General features: G+C 38.9%; 2 protein-coding genes across 2 annotated transcripts in view; one reads left to right on the top strand and one right to left on the bottom strand.

Moving 5' to 3' along the window:
- Positions 1–1795: 1795 nt before the first annotated feature.
- On the bottom strand, positions 1796–4779 carry LOC122811384 (heat shock 70 kDa protein-like). The gene has a single exon (XM_044083196.1). The coding sequence runs from the start codon at positions 4477–4479 to the stop codon at positions 2560–2562; it is 1920 nt and encodes a 639-aa protein (XP_043939131.1). The 5' UTR covers positions 4480–4779; the 3' UTR covers positions 1796–2559.
- A 1711-nt stretch (positions 4780–6490) lies between these two features.
- Positions 6491–18752, top strand: part of LOC122811385 (vesicle-trafficking protein SEC22b-like) — a 442870-nt gene continuing 430608 nt past the window's right edge. Inside the window, exon 1 of the mRNA XM_044083198.1 lies at positions 6491–6511. Coding sequence (XP_043939133.1) covers positions 6506–6511 — 6 coding nt within the window. The 5' untranslated portion in view covers positions 6491–6505. The remainder of the gene's footprint in view (positions 6512–18752) is intronic.

The raw sequence follows: 18752 nt of genomic DNA on the forward strand, positions 1-18752 counted from the left end.
ATTCGCTTTTTTAAGTGTTCGCTGATCTAATATAGACCCGGCTAACCCCTGGTCCATGGTGGCTGTATGGACATCACAGGGGTCTGAAGAAAAAAAATAAAGTGTTCTGACAAGCCAGCTTTGGCTACAGTAGAATCAAACCATACTTCATACCAGCCAGCTTGCAGGCAGGCCATGTCCCCTTCACCCACAACTCTTTCACTAATTTAACAGTCACACAACCGATGGGAAACCAGCAAGACCACAAACAGTCCTACTCAACATCATAATTAATTTTCAATTTAAAATGACAAACACCTCACTTCAAACTCATTACGTCCCAAGACTAAATTTCAGATAGCAGATGATAATTTATTCCCAGTGCATCAGTTGTACAGCCTAGAAAAAAAAGTAAACATGCACGTGTGTGTGTGTGTGTGTGTGTGTGTGTGTACACTTGCTGGTTAAAGAAAGGCAGGGTGGACACAAGTTTCCCACACAGTGGTAAGAAACTCAAAAGGTTGCACTATGTGGAACTTACGCAATACATACATTGTAACAGTATATCCAAAATCTGCTGGGCACCCTCGCAGCACAACATAGGCAATGACAGTTTAGGACATGGTATACGGATTTCTTCAGTCAGTATGTACTGATGACATAGGTTCTTTTTATTTATTTTTTTAAATATATTCTTATCTGTAACAAATTCACTGTCTGCAAACACTTTGAATTTCAGTGGTCAGTGGCTGTAAATCATTCCCATTCTTATTAATCACACAGAAAGATGCATGCAAGGACAAATGTCTCCTTTGTAAGAGCAGACTGCTTCATATCTATGCAGCCACATCAAGTAATTTTCTCCAAGATTCCTGTTAGGGAAGTCTGCTCAGCACTCCATTTAACTAGTCTTATCTTGTAACAACCATGGGCACTGCGTAACAATAACAAAAAAGCAAATGAAAAGTAAAGCTGTTGGAACTCTGTGTGTGGGTGTGTGTGTGTGTGTATGCATGCAAACATATTCATACCTACATAATAAATTCTGCACGGCGAAAAATGGAAATGTTTCTTGTGAAAGGTGCCTTGTCCATACCGCTGTAGGAAAATAAAGGTAAATTTGTTCCAAACATAAATATGGACTGGGCGTACAGGGCATTTACCTCTGACACAGTGGCTTGCTATGATAACTGTAGAATAAGGACAATATATATGTTCAATCTAGAATATATATATATATATATATATATATATATATATATATATATATACACACACACATTTTTTTTTTTTTTGCATTTCAAAACATAGGTACCACTGATAGAGAAAAATATGCTTTGCTTTTCTTCTGAATCACCCCAACAGTTTAATTAAAATACTGTTTTGTATCAGACATTTAATTATACTTGCGAGGACTTTGCAGATTAGGTGGCATACTGAAAGTGCCTAACAGTATTTTCTCATCTTACAAATCCAGAAAAGAAACTTTATGCTTGTAAAATGGGCTCAAGTAAGCACCACATCATTATTTTATTCTCTTGCGTCTCACATACTAAATGTCAGCTCCTATATTTGGCACAGTGTAATGCTGCATATTATAAACACTACAATCATGCTGAAACTCACAATTTCAATTCAAATGAAAGGAGATGAAAAACTCATTCAAAATTCCCATTCATATTGTCATCCATTCCATTTGCAAGAACCAAATAAGTTAAATATGAACTGCCCCCCACCATTTAATTTCAGTTCAGAGCACCAGTGGAAAGTGTGTTTTGTCAACCACACAAAACACATAAAAAAAACAAACAGCAGCTTATTTTACTCAATATAAATTAACTTTATTTAATGCAGAAATATAACTTCAGTCTGCAACAAAACTATACCAAACAACTGAACAGAATATACAAACTTTCAAACTGATATTCTCCAACACAAAATTCAAAATTCCATTTCTATACAATAAACTGTGAGGCTTTTTTTCAGGCAGAGAAGTATTAGAACGCAAGTACTTCATAAACAACTGTCTGGAGGGAGTTTACCAAGTTACAGTACTGTGATGAAAACAAAATACTGTGTACTCAGCACACGTTTCTTTTTCTTATAATGTAATAATTCAAATATTAAGTTTGAAATGAATGCAGAAACACTCATCTTAAACTATTATGATTTGCACAACTGTAAAAATAACTGCAAATGCTAAAATGTATTAATTTCAAGTCTCATGTGAATAGAATACAAAACCATTCATCTTAAAACTATTATGATTTATGCAATTGCCAAAATACTTCAGAAATAATTTGTCAAAAGAGTGAAAGAACAAAGAAACATTTCAACAGTAATGATCCCCCACAAACGCTATTCTGTTCAGTCAGAGGGGAAAAAACAAAAAGAAAAAAACTGTAACATTTCAACACTAATGGTCTCTCTCAAAATTTGAAGTGCAAATGGGGAAAAAAACACTAAAAAAATGAATAGCAACGTTGTTTTCATCACTGTAGGAAAACATTCAACAAAGGAATTATCAATTATTTCCTCTCAAAATCTCACTTTTGCTGAACATGTTCAAAATGCCCACAATTAATCTACTTCTTCAATGGTTGGTCCTGTGTTTGAACTTGCACTACCAGACTCTGCTCGGCATCCTCCTGGCATCCCACCCTGATACAATTTGTTAAGTATGGGATTACACACCTTCTCTAGTTCTTTTAGTTTGTGCTCATACTCTTCTTTCTCAGCCAGCTGGTTGTTCTCTAGCCAAGAAATGACACTGCTGCACTTATCTAGGATCTTCTTTTTGTCCTCCTCACTTATCTTTCCTTTCATATTCTCATCTTCCACACTGCTCTTCATGTTAAAGGCATAAGATTCAAGAGAGTTCATGTCTGCTATCTTCTCTCTCTGGATGTCATCCTCTGCTTTGTACCGCTCTGCATCTTGTACCATTTTTTCTATTTCTTCTTTGCTCAACCTGCCCTTGTCATTGGTGATGGTGATTTTGTTCTCTTTGCCAGTGCTCTTGTCCACAGCAGAAACATTCAAGATACCATTGGCATCAATGTCAAAGGTTACCTCAATCTGCGGCACACCACGAGGGGCAGGTGGGATTCCACTCAGTTCAAACTTTCCAAGCAGGTTATTGTCTTTTGTCATGGCTCGTTCACCTTCAAACACCTGAATCAACACACTTGGCTGACTGTCAGAGTAAGTTGTGAAGCTCTGAGTTTGTTTAGATGGAATAGTTGTGTTACGTTTGATAAGGACCGTCATTACTCCTCCAGCAGTCTCAATACCCAAAGACAGTGGAGTGACATCCAGAAGCAGTAAATCTTGCACATTTTCGGACTTGTCACCCATCAAGACTGCTGCCTGGACAGCTGCTCCATAGGCTACTGCTTCATCAGGATTAATGCTTTTGTTCAGTTCTCTGCCATTAAAAAAGTCCTGCAGCAGTTTTTGAATCTTTGGAATACGAGTAGACCCCCCAACAAGGACAATATCATGCATCTGTGATTTATCCATCTTGGCATCTCTTAGGGACTTCTCTACAGGATCTAGGGTTCCCCTAAAGAGGTCTGCATTAAGTTCTTCAAATCGAGCTCTAGTAATAGAAGTATAAAAGTCAATACCTTCAAACAAAGAGTCAATTTCAATACTGGCTTGCGTGCTGGAAGACAGGGTTCTCTTGGCTCTCTCACAAGCGGTCCTTAGCCTTCTAACTGCTCTCTTGTTCTGACTAATGTCCTTCTTATGCTTTCTCTTGAACTCTTCAATAAAATGACTCACCATGCGGTTGTCAAAATCCTCACCACCCAAATGAGTGTCTCCAGCTGTGGCCTTCACTTCAAAAATACCATCATCGATAGTAAGGATAGAAACATCAAACGTTCCACCACCGAGATCAAAGATTAACACATTGCGCTCACCTCTTCCTTTCTTATCCAGTCCATAAGCAACTGCAGCTGCAGTGGGTTCGTTTATAATTCTCAAGACATTCAAGCCAGCAATAACCCCAGCATCTTTGGTAGCCTGTCGCTGAGAATCATTAAAATATGCAGGTACTGTGATAACAGCATTGGATACACTGTGGCCCAGATATGCTTCAGCAGTTTCTTTCATTTTAGTCAACACCATTGAGGAGATCTCTTCTGGGTAAAAAGTTTTGGTTTCTCCCTTGTACTCAACCTGCAGTTTTGGTTTTCCGTTATCATTAACTACTTTAAATGGCCAGTGCTTCATGTCAGACTGAATAATTGGATCATTGTATTTTCTCCCAATCAGTCTCTTAGCGTCAAAAATAGTGTTATTGGGGTTCAGTGCTACTTGATTCTTTGCAGCATCTCCGATGAGCCGTTCGGTGTCTGTGAAAGCCACATAACTAGGGGTAGTTCTGTTGCCCTGGTCGTTCGCGATGATCTCTACCTTGCCATGCTGAAAGACCCCTACGCAGGAATAAGTAGTGCCTAAATCAATACCGATCCCCACACTTTTTGGCGACATTTTTCTTCTTCTTGGGAACAACACTGTTCCAATTCTAAACGCCGTAACCTAATTTCCACAATAAACTGGGAAAGCAAGCGGGACAACCCAACTAAGTCTAACAGTAAGAATAGTCAAGGAACGAACATTGATGCAATAGATATGCTTCTGTTACACAACGTGTATCCGAATCAACAAGCAAATCTTTATACACCGTGAAATAACGAATTTTCTGTAACCGGAAAATTAAACTCAATACAGAATCTTCGAGTAATAACCTCACGTGGAATTTGTGTGCAGATACACAAAGTGACGATGACGTCATGTCAAAAGGCGGGTTTGTTATGTATCAAGGCCACTAATCGCAAGTTTAGCTAGCTTAGTGTCTATTACTCGCCATCCCGAACTTTCCCGAAGCTTCGGAAACTTCTGACCAATCAATGAGATCTGTTTTAACTCCCCTAGTAAAAGTGTTCGGGGAAACTGCTTGGTATTCTCTACAAATTCTAATAGCAATGACTGTATTCAGTCCTCTAAAATGTGGTATTTGCTATCTTAATCTTATTAGCCTTTGAAAAATGCACTGAATGTTACACAATTGATGTTAAGTTTGTTAGTAATTTTACACTACAGATTTAAGGAAGTAGTGTGAAAACGCCGTGTTTTTTTTTTCTTCATGAACATCAGCAATTGATTTCTAAATAGAGTAGTATTGGCAAAAAAAATGAAACGTTAGTAATAATAAAAAAGGGTGGATCCGACTGGGTGACTTTTTAATTTATATACAGGAGATCCTAATCAGTATTTTAAACTCAATTTACTTATTTAATAATGTGGACATTTTTCAAGCACATCTCAAGCTTACCTTATTATGAGAAGCGTTCCCACAAATTGAGTCTTGTTTGTCTTCAACTGTGAAAATGTCCCTGTATTTCCACATTAACGCGTTCTATCACACGTTCAGCGCTAAGAATTTAAATGACATTTGAGGTAAGTAATACTAAAGCATAGTTATTCATCAACATTTTCTTTCGGATTTTACCGTTGGGGGTCCCCACAACAGATAATCGAGCCCCAGAATGAGTGGCAGCGGACTTTTTAAGGTGTCGAGTTGCCAGGCGTTCAACCTTCTACAGAACGCACGCACACACACCTATGGCCAATTTACAGTGTCCAAGCCACCGTGTCTTGTGAACGTGAAAGGAAACCGGAGCATCCGCAGGCTCCCCACAAAAGGCACTCCACTGAGAGTTGACCCTGGGAACCTCTACTGTAAGGCAACAACACTAACCATTGTGCCAAAGCATTGTTTCAGTCTTTAATGTTAGCCAAAAGTGTTCTACGTAAAGACCGCAGTGTTTCCGTGTGGTGTTATTTATTAATGGAATTAAACTGTAAAGGGAATTTAATTCATTATTTTTTTTGGGGGGGGGGGCGTTATCCGTTCAGATAATTAATTGTTAGTAAGATTGGAAGTTATATTAAAATTATAATGGGTAGTGGTTAGAAGTCTGTGCGATATTTTCAAATAGTCTCAAGTGCTGCAAATTATATCAACTTTTTGTTTTGATAAAAACAGTCTCCGTGAGACGTGCCCAGGACGTTCATTCTCAGTTTCGGTGCTTCTCCGTTATCGGGGCAGCAATTTAAACGCGGTTGCTGAGCTCCGAATCCAGTGTCTTGTCATGGCTTTTTGGTAGTAATCTAATGATGATGTGTGTGTGAAATATTTTACAGGAACTGTCACTTCTAAATTTTACACACACCTGGTTAAATTAAGGCCAAAAAGATTCGGAGCTCAGCGACCGCGTTTAAAGCGTTTCCCTCTTGCGTACCAGACCGTCTGTGTCGAGTTGCCAGGTGTTCAACCTTCCACAGAACGCATACGCACCTATGGCCAATTTACAGTGTCCAAGCAAAGCATTCATTTTGTGCCAGTGCCAGACGGACACATCAAAATAAAAAAAAAAATGCAACCGAAACCCGGGAAAGCATAACATCGGTAAAACACTGATAACAGTTTCATGATTCCAATTACAGCTGCCACATGTCTGTAAGTAATGAAATTGTGTTTCTGGAGGATGTACGTACAAGTGTATTTGTAATGGGCTGCATAGTGTTTAAATTATGGAGAAATTTATTTTTTTTGTACTTTTCTATTATTGGAGCAACACTTTAAACGCGGTTGCTGAACTACGAATCCAGTGTCTCGTCATGCATTTTTGCTCTTAATCTAACCAGGTGTGTATAAAATATATTACGAGATAGTATTTAAAAAAGGAGATGTAATTCTAAATTTTACGCAAGGCCGAAAAGACATGACGAGACACTGGGTTCGGAGCTCAGCGACAACCTAAACTGGAAAGCAGAAGCTCAGTCTTGCCAGACATAAAAAAAGACACACAGACGGTTATCGTACCATCTGGATGCGCGCTTGCAATATTGTTTTCCATTTTTATCAAACGCCAATTAAGGACATGATGTTTAAAGAGATAAACATTAATGTAGATTGGCGTGGGTTATGGCGAGTGTAGTCATTACCCAGTTTGAAAAATAATCTGAACCAACTTGGGTAGCATATTGAGCAGAGCACTATAAATCACGGATCATGCAAATAAGTTCCAATGCAAAACATTTTGGGAGGTATTATATATTATTGGTATAAACCTGTCGAGTGGTATCAGGCTGCAGTACTTATGAAGCTTTTACCTAGTTGTAAGCGCAGTTCAGAAGTACCACTTAACACTAATTCTTTAAACATTAGGCTGTTCAGATAGTTTTCACACACAGCAAAACTGACCCATTCCACCCCCTTATACAAACAGAGGTGTGGTCCATAACTTCCAAAATAAATTGTTCAGCAAATTCCTTTAACTCTTTCAAATAAGCTGTAACCAGAAAGGAAGCACCAACAAAGCTCAAGAGCCTTTTTAGTTTGTTTGAATTGGTGGTTTTAATTCCGTTTTTTCTGTTTATTCAAAATTCAAAATATAAGCTGAGCAGTTTTATGTATGTTACCAGTTTCTAAGCATCTTTTTAGCATCTTTTAAAATATGTTGAAAATGTTTTTAAATGTGTCTAAATACTGGTTCTGATACATATTCTTTGAAATGCAGCCTAGGACAAAGTTGAGCTACTGTTGTTGGTGACTGTTGATTGATATGAGTATATAAAGCCTTTGTAAATTAAAAGATTTATTCTGATGAAGTCTCATTATCTTTCAAATAAGCCTCGACTTTAATTAAATTTAGTAAATCTTGCAAGGAGTACTTTCTTCTGGCAGTGTTAGCAAATACTGCATTGGCTATGCAGTTTCTGATGGCTGGCATTCAACTTGGCATGCATTCTGTACTGGTATGAGGTGGCACTCCACTGGCATTCATTCTGTGCCAGTGCTAACAGGAATTCAGCACTGCTCTCATTATGGGCGCCAGTGGGCTGGCATTCCATTTGGCCCTGTACTGATTCGGCCTACACATCATTTGCCACTCTGCCCATCAACCCACCATTGAATCACTAGACCACATTGATGATAGCTTGATATCTAGTCAAGACACCGTGCTAGTTTGGGGCTTCAACTGGCATGTCACATGACATGGATTGTGTGCTGAGTGCCATCTGGCAGTCCATCCTGGTGAGGCTTGACAGATGTGTAAGACAGCTTTGTACGCCAAGGCATTCAGCTTGTTTATCCAGCTCTCCTCAATACCAAAAAAAAACAAAAAACAAATCTCCAAGAGCCACACGCTCCAGGGATCTAAACCTCACCACAATGATAAATAGGACATGCTAGAGGGATAGATTCCTGTCCCAGAGACCCCCCATGCTTTGGAACAAGATGACAATCTACATTAGGCAGAGCCCCTCACTAACATTCTTCAAGAGGAACCTTGACGAGTAAATGGGAAACAGAAAATTTACCCCGGGGATCACTGCAGTGGCTCTGCTGGACAGAAGTACAGGGAACTAATGGCTCTGCTGAACAGAGGCACAGGGAACTAATCTAAGGGGGTGGCGAAAGCCAACACATTCTGGCTAGGCTTATAGATGCCCTCGGGCAGATAGCCTAGTACTTACCTATGAACCTATACCCTTAAGGATCCATGTTCCATTACAACGGTTTGCTTGGCAGTTCAGCTAGTATGGATTATATGCTAGGTGTCAGCTGGTACTCCATTGAAAACAGCACTGCTGGGTTAGCAAGACAGATATGTCTTGACAAGACAATCCACTGGTCTTGGACCTCCACTTGGCATGGATTGTGTTCCAAATGCAAGCCAGTTCTCCTTCCTGGACAGCACTTTTGGGTTTGTGAGAAAGCTGTGCCTAGTTAAGGCACAATACTAGTCCTCTCATTTTGCCACTAGTTGAACTGGCACTCCACCCAGCATTGATTCTGTGCCAGTTGTCACTTTGCCCATCAGTGCTGGGTCTGTGAGACAGCTGTTTGTGTTTCAAGGCACCCTTCTGTTCCAGCTGGAACAACTGGTAGTTTACTTGGCATATATTGTTTTTTAGGTGGCAGCTGGCACTCTAGCCAGGAGAGCACTGCTAGTTCTACGCAACATGCAGTTGTCTGCCCAAGGCAATCTATTGGTCCAGCTGGCACTTTGCTGTCCCACTTGATAATCTACTAGTCCACCCAGCATTTGCCCTGGCACTCTGCTGGTATATATACTCTGCATTTCAGTCAGCCTGGATTGTGCCACGTTCAAATTGGCAGGGCGGGCTCATCTGCATCCTGGGTGACCCCCTCCCCTCGGCAGATAACCTCATTGATTTGGTATCCCACCAGGCATGGAAGGAACTGGATACCATAAAGCCTATCCCTAAATGCCCCGATAGGTTTCTGGTTTCACCAGCTGATAGGAAACACTAGAGCAAGGGCCCGGTAGTTGATGCCATTGCAGTGGCCACTAAAAAAGAATTGGCAGAGGAGACTGCCAATATCTGTCCATCTAGCAAGAAGTCTAGAGCACTGGACAGGATTGGAAAGCATATTTACACCTCAGTCACTTTTGCACTGCAGTTGTTTAAATTACCTAGCTCAATTTACCTGGCTTCAGAGAGATCTGATCAAAGAGCTTTCAGCCCCTCTGTCTGAGTCCATGCCTGCAGAGGAGCTTAAGAAACTTTCTACCAAGCTGGCCACTTTGTTGGCCATTGCCATTTCCTCGATGAGGCTAATCTCCCATACAGCGGAAGGTACCTTATGAGCTGCTGGTTCATGTCTATCCCTAAGGAGGCATGCCTGAATGAGACTATGTGATTTTGCGGAACCCTTTAAGGTGTCCTTTGTTAATGCCCCTTTGATTGTTCACCACTGTTTAGGCAATCGATTAGCAATACACTCACCTGCAGCGAAGAGGACAGGAAGACCCTTTCTGCCATAGGAATCAAATTTTCTACTCTTCAAAGGTCCTTTTCGAGGAACCAGAGTAGAGGCAAGAAAATGTGGTTCCGTAAATCCCAAGGGCCTTTCCAGGACCCGCGCAGAGACCCTTCCTCCAAAGTCAGAGGAGGAGGGTTTAATGGCAGATGTTGCCCTAGAGGCAGAGGGGGTCCGCAAAACCAGGACTTCAGAGACACATTCTCTGACAGGCCCTATCAGTGCTCCTGAAGCGCTGCTCGACTGTCCATCTCTGGAAGCAGTCAGGGGGTGACTTTCTTTGCACCCAGTAGCCTGTACACATTTGACAAATTCCTGGGTGCTAATTGTAATATCCAGAGGCTACTACATTCCCTTTTCCCTGCCTTTTCCTAACACTAGCAGGAAACTCCCAGACATGCCTCCCACTCAGAGGGAGCAGGCAGCCCAGTAAATTCAAAAATTGCTACAAAAGGGAATCATCCAGGAGGTCCCGACTGAACAGAGAGAATTCAGAACTTAACTCCCGCTTTTTTTTTTTTTTTGCCAAAAAAGACAGGGGACTAAGAACCATTCTGGATCTAAGCAATTTAAATCTTTATGTAAAGAAGTCGACGTTCCAAATGGTTACAGTTCGGTCCATTCTTCCCATGTTGTGCAAGGATGATTGGATGTGCTCTGTAGATCCCAAGAATGTGTACTATCACATCAAAATAGATGTGTGCTCCAAGGGATACCTTCAGTTTTGGCTAGGAGCCAATCACTTTCAGTTCAAAACACTGCCCTTTGGGCTCACCACAGCCTCCTGGGTGTTCACCAAATGCATGGCAGTCTTAGCAGTTTCTATGAAATTCAAAGGATTCCAGGTGTTTCCATAATTAAATGATTGGCTCCTCACTGCCCCACATGAGGCATCAACTTCTCCAAGCCAGAGATTATCTGATTCAAATCTCATACTCCTAGGCATCACTATAAAATTGGACAAGTCCAATCTGACTCCTTTGCAGAACTTAGAATTTATAGGAACACAGTTTAACATGAGGGATCAAGTAGCTTCTCTCCCCCTTCACCGCCTAACTACGTTAAGAAATCAAGTTTAGGAATTACTATCCCACCTGTCCTCCCGCATGTCTAGTTTTACAAGCTCTGGGGTCGATGTCAGCAGCAATCTTGTTAGTTCCTCTGACAAGGTTCATTATGCAGATTCTTCAATAGACATTAGCAGTACAATGGTCTATACTCTACCAAAGTCTGTCTGTTCCTATCAGACTGAGACCAATCTGCAAGCATATTTGTTGATGGCTTCTATGAGACAACCTCTTTTTAGGCAAGCCTTTCTCAATTTCCCCCACAATGGTCACAGTGACCATGGAAGCTTCCCAGTTGGGGTGGGGGGCATTACGAGGGAAAAATGGTCCAAGGCACGTGGTCCCCTGTGGAGACCAGGATGCATATCAATGTCCTCGAGATGACAGCAGCCCTTCTAACATTGCAAGCCTTTCAGGATGTCCTCCTTCTGGGGACCACTGCATTCAAACTGACAACATGTCAGTAGCTTGGTACATCAACAAGCAAGGAGGAACCCATTGTTACTCCTTGTCCGGGGAGGCCATGAGAGTTTGGGAATGGGTGATATCTTTGGACTGCCTTCTGGTTGCAGCTTGCATTCTGGGGAAACCAGCAAGCTGGCAGACAGACTCAGCAGATTCATTCTGTTTCCGCATGAGTGGTCCCACACTCAATCAGTGGTCAGCCTTGCTGTGACCTTTTTGCCTCTCCCCTCAGCAACAAATGCAGCGAGTTTTTTGCTCTGATCCTCCCTTTGGGGGATTCCCTAAAGGACACTCTGGTACACAATTGCCCCCCCCCCCGGGTCTCCTTTATGTGTATCCTTCTCTTCTGCTGATCTTGAAATTTTTTCAGAAGGCAAGCAGGCTGAAGAGCACAGTCATCCTCCTTGCCCCCTTCTGGCCTCAACAAATATGGTTCCCCATCCTTTGGTCTCATCTAAAATATCCTCCATAGATACTGGAGCCAAGACAGGATCTCCTCTCTCACCCATCAGGATTGCAACATCCCAGTCTTCATGCCCTCAAACTGACTGCATGGTTTCTCTACTTTCAACCATATTAAAACAGTCCAGGCTTGCTTCCCCGATTCATAACATCATCTTAACCTCACAAAAGGGTTCAACTAAGAAAGTCCACAATAGTAAATAAAAAAGGTTTGTTGTTTGGGCTGCTAATAAAAACATTGATTCCTTCTCTGCACCAGTCGCAGATGTTTTACTTTTCCTTAGTACTCTGTTTGAAAAATGAGCAAGTTTTTCTACCATCAAACTTCAGCTAGCTGCAATTTCTAATTTTCACACGGCAAGTCAATCCCATTCCTTGTCTGCCTTTAGATTATGCAAAACATTTATGAGATGTATCTTTTTACTGAGACCCTCCATTAAAGATCCTTCCCCACCTTGGGACCTCACTGTCATGCTGCAGAGTCTAACTCAGACCTTTTGAACCAGCAGCCAGTTGTGACTTAAAGTTTTTGTCATGAAAGACAGTTGTTTTAGTAGCCATTACTTCAGCGAAAAGGATTTCTGAGCTACAGATGTTATCTTCTAAGTCTCCTTACATAATCTTTCACAAAAACAGGGTCTCACTCCATACCAATCCATCCTTTATACATAAAATAGCTACAGAAAACAGCATTAACCAATCTGTTCAGTTGCCAGTATTTTTTACCAACTTTTCCAATAAAGGAGAGTACATTCTACTTCTGCTTGATGTTCAAAGGCAACTACATTTTTATTTACATAGAACAAAATAGCATGGGGAGTCAGACCAATTGTTCATAGCCTTTTCTGATAACAGCTTGGGTCAAGCAATATCAAAGATCACACTGGCCATATGGATCACTGACTATAACCATCATTTATTCTCAGAGAAGTTTAGAATTACCGTGACCTCCAAGGGTGAATTCTGCTAGATCATTGGGTACATCTTCTGCCTTTTCTTCTAGAGCTTTCATTGTTGATATTTGCGCTGCAGCCACTTGGGCAAACAGTCACACCTTTGTTGTGCACTACATATTCAATGTGGTATCTAGAAGCAGGGCTTCTTTTGGTTTGATGGTACTCCAGCATATCCTTCAATGAGGGCCATTCAGGAACTACGTAGCTGGGGACTCTGACCCATTCGTGAAGAGGAATGAAGATGACAGCATCAGATTAGAAAGTTATCTCTTACCATAATTTGGCATCTGTCTTGTCCATCTTCATTCTTCCTCACTTTCCTACCCAACCATCCCAAGCCTTAGGTTTTAGAGGATCTAGGGGAGATTGCGGAATGCTTGTGTCCCTTGTGTGAGCCTCCATTGCCCCTCTGTCTTTCTTGTTTCTCTATTTTGTCCTTTACATCTATGGAGGGAAAATCAGCAAACTTGATCTGAGGTATTAGGTTGGGTGTAGTGTATTATGGGTAAAGGGTGGAGCTTGAGACTCAGATCGAAGTCTGGAAGAAGTGGCCGAGCCAGATCCGAGGGTCAGATCTGTGACCCATTCATGAGGAGGAATGAAGATGGACAACACAGATGCCAAGTTATGGTAAGATATAACTTTCTGTTTCAAGAGTTTATGTACCTTGATGTACAGAAATATAATAATGAAAATGTACCAGCTGGAGCCACAGTGAATTTTCTCATTGCAAAATAGCTTAGGAGAAAACTGGAACATTCGCACTTGAAAATGTTCCCACTCCTCCAGACAGTGGGTAGATATGACAGTCTAAAGCTGAAATGTCATAAGGACACAGTTGCATCTAGAGAGTTAGCCTGCCACTCTTGAGTTTGTTCTTAATCTTGGGAAAGCTGTTTTTTTCTTCTCTTGCTATTCTGAATGAAAACCACGTCTGATAATTCATCTAATTGCATGCCACTGTTATTCACAAGCAGTCACTGACAGAAAAAAAAAAAAAAAACAAGCAGCACGCATACCTTAAGCTCAAGACCACATGACGTAAATTTGCAATTAAAAAAATGAAACAATGCAATAACTGCAAAAGTCTAGCTTTCTGCAGAACTAATCAGTTACGTGCATCCATGTATATTTTTTCTTTTTTTCCAACTCAATTTGTTTTTTCCTGGATGTAGAGTAGCTGAGAAGAAGTCTTTGACACATTTATTTACTATTCTTGATGAGTACAAAGATAATATAGTGACAGTCATATTGTGAACTTTGAAAAAAAATGTGTCAAGTTTTAGCATTTATTCTTTACTGGGACATAAAGTCCTACAGAGACTATAGATGTTTGTTACTAAGATGAAGAATCAAAGAAAAAGTTTGTCAGTTTGGTGATTTGCTTAATGTCTTAGTAAGACATGGGATATTTTTTAGAATAAAAAATAATCAGACATAGGGAAGGCTATTAAGAGATGCAGAACTGACCTTATCATAGGGTTCATAAGAATCAAAAGCTGTTGGACAGAGCAGAGCAAATGTGATTGCTAGCATGTTTAAAATTGGGTAAAGGAGTGGACTTGTGAATGACAAAATGACTCAAATAAAAAGTAAAAATGAGAAATAGAGAAAAATGTATTGAAAAAATTAATGAATATTAGAGAGGTAAGTGAATGTGTATTATAACAGTAAAGAGGACCTTGATTTAAAGAGGAGATTCTGTTGCAGTTGAAATTAGTCTCCGTCTTTAGGTGTGGCTGTAAACTTTTACATGAAGCACTGTCCTGCTTTTACTGAAATTTGTAGATTTTCTGCTAGACAAAGACACTTTGCAAAGATGTATTGAAAGGTAAAAACAGGTATTTTAAAAGAGTTTGCATGTTATTGAAAATCAATTTGAAGAATGAGCAATTGGTTTTACTCCAACTGGAAGACAAAATCTGCTATAAACTGCTGAGTTTCATAGGCTTGTTGAAACACCTTAGTGCAGCTGTACAAGAACAAATAGATAAGTGAATGCAGTGACATTTTTTTAGTTGTAACCAAGCATCAAAACACATCTGAATACATGTCTAAACTTAGTTCACCCAAAGTAATGTAGTAAAAAACAGATCTTCTTGTGTTTTAAGGTGCGTAACTCTCTGAAGCACTTGTTTCACATTGCTCTGTAACTTTAAAGCAGCCACTGTAAAAGTGGTTCAGAATGCACTAAGGACAAGTAATGCAAATGTGCCATCCTTTTAACAGGTGTATGTGTTTGTAGTTCAACTGGACATCATCCCTAGTTGACTTATTTCACTGCAGAGACAGGTATACAGAACTGAGCTTGCTTTATACAGTGGTGCTACTTAAAAAAAGTGAGCTATATCATTTTTTCAAATATTGACATTATGTAAGTGCTGTACACTATGGTATGACAGGGTTGTGGGTAAAAACTCATTATTTGAGTGTGTAGTTTCATCTGGAGAGTGTAGTTGTCATGACTAAACAATACATCCCACTTTGAGTAAAAATAACCCACTTCCATTCCCTATCAGGGTACATTGCTATATTATAAATTATTATTCTAAATTAGCCAGCATTATGCTTTTTCCCATCTCAGCTGTTGTTAGATAACCAAAAACACATGCATCTATTAAAATTAACAGCCTGCTTTTATGAGTAACAAACCTAGGTTTCTGGATACTATTTAATTATAGACTGCCATCTTGTTCACTGTGGCCATGTGCCAGACTACCTGACACAATCTTAGTACTTGTGTGGAGAACAGAATTACACGTGCAGGTAATGCTGCCAAGTTTAGTATGTGGTCAGTATCATGGAGTTTATATAGAAGTAAGGTAAATAATTGTAGTCACATAATATAAAATTATGAGCATTAGATTTTGTCATTTTATAAAAAGAATAGAATATAGCCATACCACTTGATTTTGGGAGTGTATGATGCTACTCTGAGGATTTTGAGTAAAACAAGTGTCCATCTTCTCCATGTACCATTTTGTTATGAATAATATTACCATTATGCAATAAGCTTAAGTATGTATAATGGATGAAGTACATGTCAATAACTATCTTTGAATTTGGATAACATCCAAACAAAGGGTAAAAAATTCACATATGCAAGTCATTCATTTAGACCTGCAAGAAAGATCCCGCCAAACTTGATTCCTCGCTGTTTAATATCTTAAACCCCCAATAGTGGAAGCCCATGGGATATATGCAAAAAATCCCTAAAGGACATGCCAGTGTTTCAGCTACATTTTTTCTGAATGCCCATGACTTTTTTTCTTTTTAAGTCATTATGTGTACATAGAGACTTAAATGTTATGCTATGATAAGAACTATGCTAAAGACCATTTTATCAAGGAACAAGAAAGTTTTACTCCCATTGTTTCAAACCATGAGTCTGCCAATGATAGAATATGATAATGGTGCCTGTGTGTTAACAGCAGGCAATGCTGATAAGTTACAGAGGTTAGAAAACTATGTTATATGTGCTGGATACATCCATTAAGGGATGTTCCTTATGAGAAAAGTTTGACCAAATTGAAACTATGTTTGTTCACTAAGACAGGATAAGAATAAGAAGAAAATGATACATTTAAGTGAGGATACACAGAAGGAAAAGAAAAATAAACACGCAAAATAAGAAAGACAATGGAAAGTGATGACTTAGGAAGAGTATCACTAATTGTAAACAACATTTAAAATATATTTGAGGTGTGGTAGTGACTGAATTGTGTAAATCGATAAGTACAGAGGTTATATATTTGTTGAAAGCTGTGTAAAGGGAAAAAAAAGATAATTGGGGATATATGATGTAAAAGATTTTATGGTCAGTGGGGAGTGAAATGTGTTCAGGAATAGGATTTTTAAATGAAGAGCTAAAGATACTGGATATGATGGTAATACCGGGAAGACTAGTGATGTGTCATATATGGAAAAGGAAAAGATGTGCAAGGAAGTTTGTCGTTTATGTCCAATGCCAGTATGACTGACAGGAAAAAGATGTTTGAGGAACTTAAAAACTTTGCCCTATTAAATACATCATTTTATTCTAGGGAGAGATTTTAATTGTAATTTGTGAAAGGGGTAACACAAGATATTAAAGTAATAAGACAGGTTATAAAACTTAGAGGGTTGAAAATAGGAAAGCACTGAGAATGGACATATAAAAGGGAGCTTTTAGTACTGAATTAGATTGTGTGGTACATTCAAAAGATATGAAAGAAATAACAGGTGGTGTAGAAATGGATGTGTTTTCAGAGCAAAAGCAGTATGGGGTAGAATAGTGGATGACAGAGAAGTAATAGGAGAAAGAAATACAATGAATGACTGGAGATATTGCTAAAACAGATGAAATGAAAAGGGAACCAACGATTTTATGGGTTAGTCGTATGACAATGAGTACATTATGGAAACTGGATGGTTTGGTGGCATGCTTAGAAAAATACAAGAAAATATTTTTGATTATAAAAAAAGAATAAAGCAAAGGAATATGAAATGATATAATTAAAACATACAAATACATGAGATACGACAATATGATGAAAGAATAAGAGAAATGGAGAGTTGTATGAAAAATAGTTAAATATGTTTAGACATTTTTAAAGAAGATGTAGGAATCTTCATTATTTTTGGAAAATCAAGTAATATAAGAGAAGGAAGAATAGATGCAATGTTTGAAGAGGGAAATATTAGATATAGACAAAATAAAAAAAATGGAAACTGGAAAAATGTGCAAGTAGAATGAATGAAATTGAAACATTACAGGTAGGAATGTGGATTGTAAAAAAAATCTGACAACATTAAGAATTGTCTAGAAAAGGAGATTACTATGACAGAAATGGAGAAAAAAGGAAGGGAAGAATCTGCACAAGGAATAGATGGATTAGGTTAAGAATATTATAGAGAGATGAAAGAAAATGAGAAATTAATATTCTGTAAAATATTAAATGAATGGATAAGGAAAGGAATGATGGTGGGTTTTGTGATATAGTAATTTATATATGGGAACCAAAAGATATAAAAAAAACTGAAGATCAATAACTCCAGAAATACAGATTATAAAATCTTTATGAAACATACAAAAAAGGTGCAGAAGGTTTGGGGGGAAGTTATATGAAGAGATGTTTTTAGAATTAAGGGAAATAAACAAAGGAAATGTTAATAATAATAAAAGTACCAACAGATATGATTTTGCAAGACAATAAGTAATGCTAGTGACATGATGAGGCAAAGGCGTTTGATAAGGTTAGTCATGAGGTGATATGGAAGATTCTAGACACATATGGAATAAGAGAACAATTTTTGAATGTCATAAAATATGCTATGAAATGTTATAGGTGAAGATTATTGTCAGTGTATGTATAGGAGAAATGATAAGAATTTGGAAGCGAATCAAACAAGGATGTCCATTTAAGCGTGTGTCTGTCTGGGGTCTATATCACATAGTCAACATTTAATAACTTCGAACACGGAATGTTCGAACCATCCTGTTTGAAGTTAAAAAACTTCGACTATGGATAAAAAACAAAAAAAAAGAAAAGAAAAGAAAAGAAACTGTTGTAAGCAGGGGGGAGGGGCAAGCCCCCTGCAGCCCCCACATCCCCCGCTACTTAAATATACCAACTCTGAGATCGCACCACATTCAACAAAATAGAAACCTCCCCTTACGGAGATTTCCATTGAAACGTGCAAACTTCTGCAAATTCAAACTTATGGTCTCGACCATATGAGGTTCGAACTTGCAGAAGTTTGACTATCTGATAGGAACCCATCTGTCTGTAGTGGTAATGACTAATGTAATTCAAATGTGTGTGAAATGAATGAATCAAAATGGGAGACAGGAAAAGAAGTTATACTGGTCTGTCATATGTAGGTGACAAAAGCAAAGGCTTTGGTGAAACAAAGAAAATAAGTCATATTACTAGTGAAATTTGCAGAATATGAAAATGTAATAGAGCAGTGAAA

The sequence above is a fragment of the Protopterus annectens genome, chromosome 9.part0 (assembly GCF_019279795.1).
Source record: "Protopterus annectens isolate FY-2018-M chromosome 9.part0, PAN1.0, whole genome shotgun sequence".
NCBI lineage: Eukaryota > Metazoa > Chordata > Ceratodontiformes > Protopteridae > Protopterus > Protopterus annectens.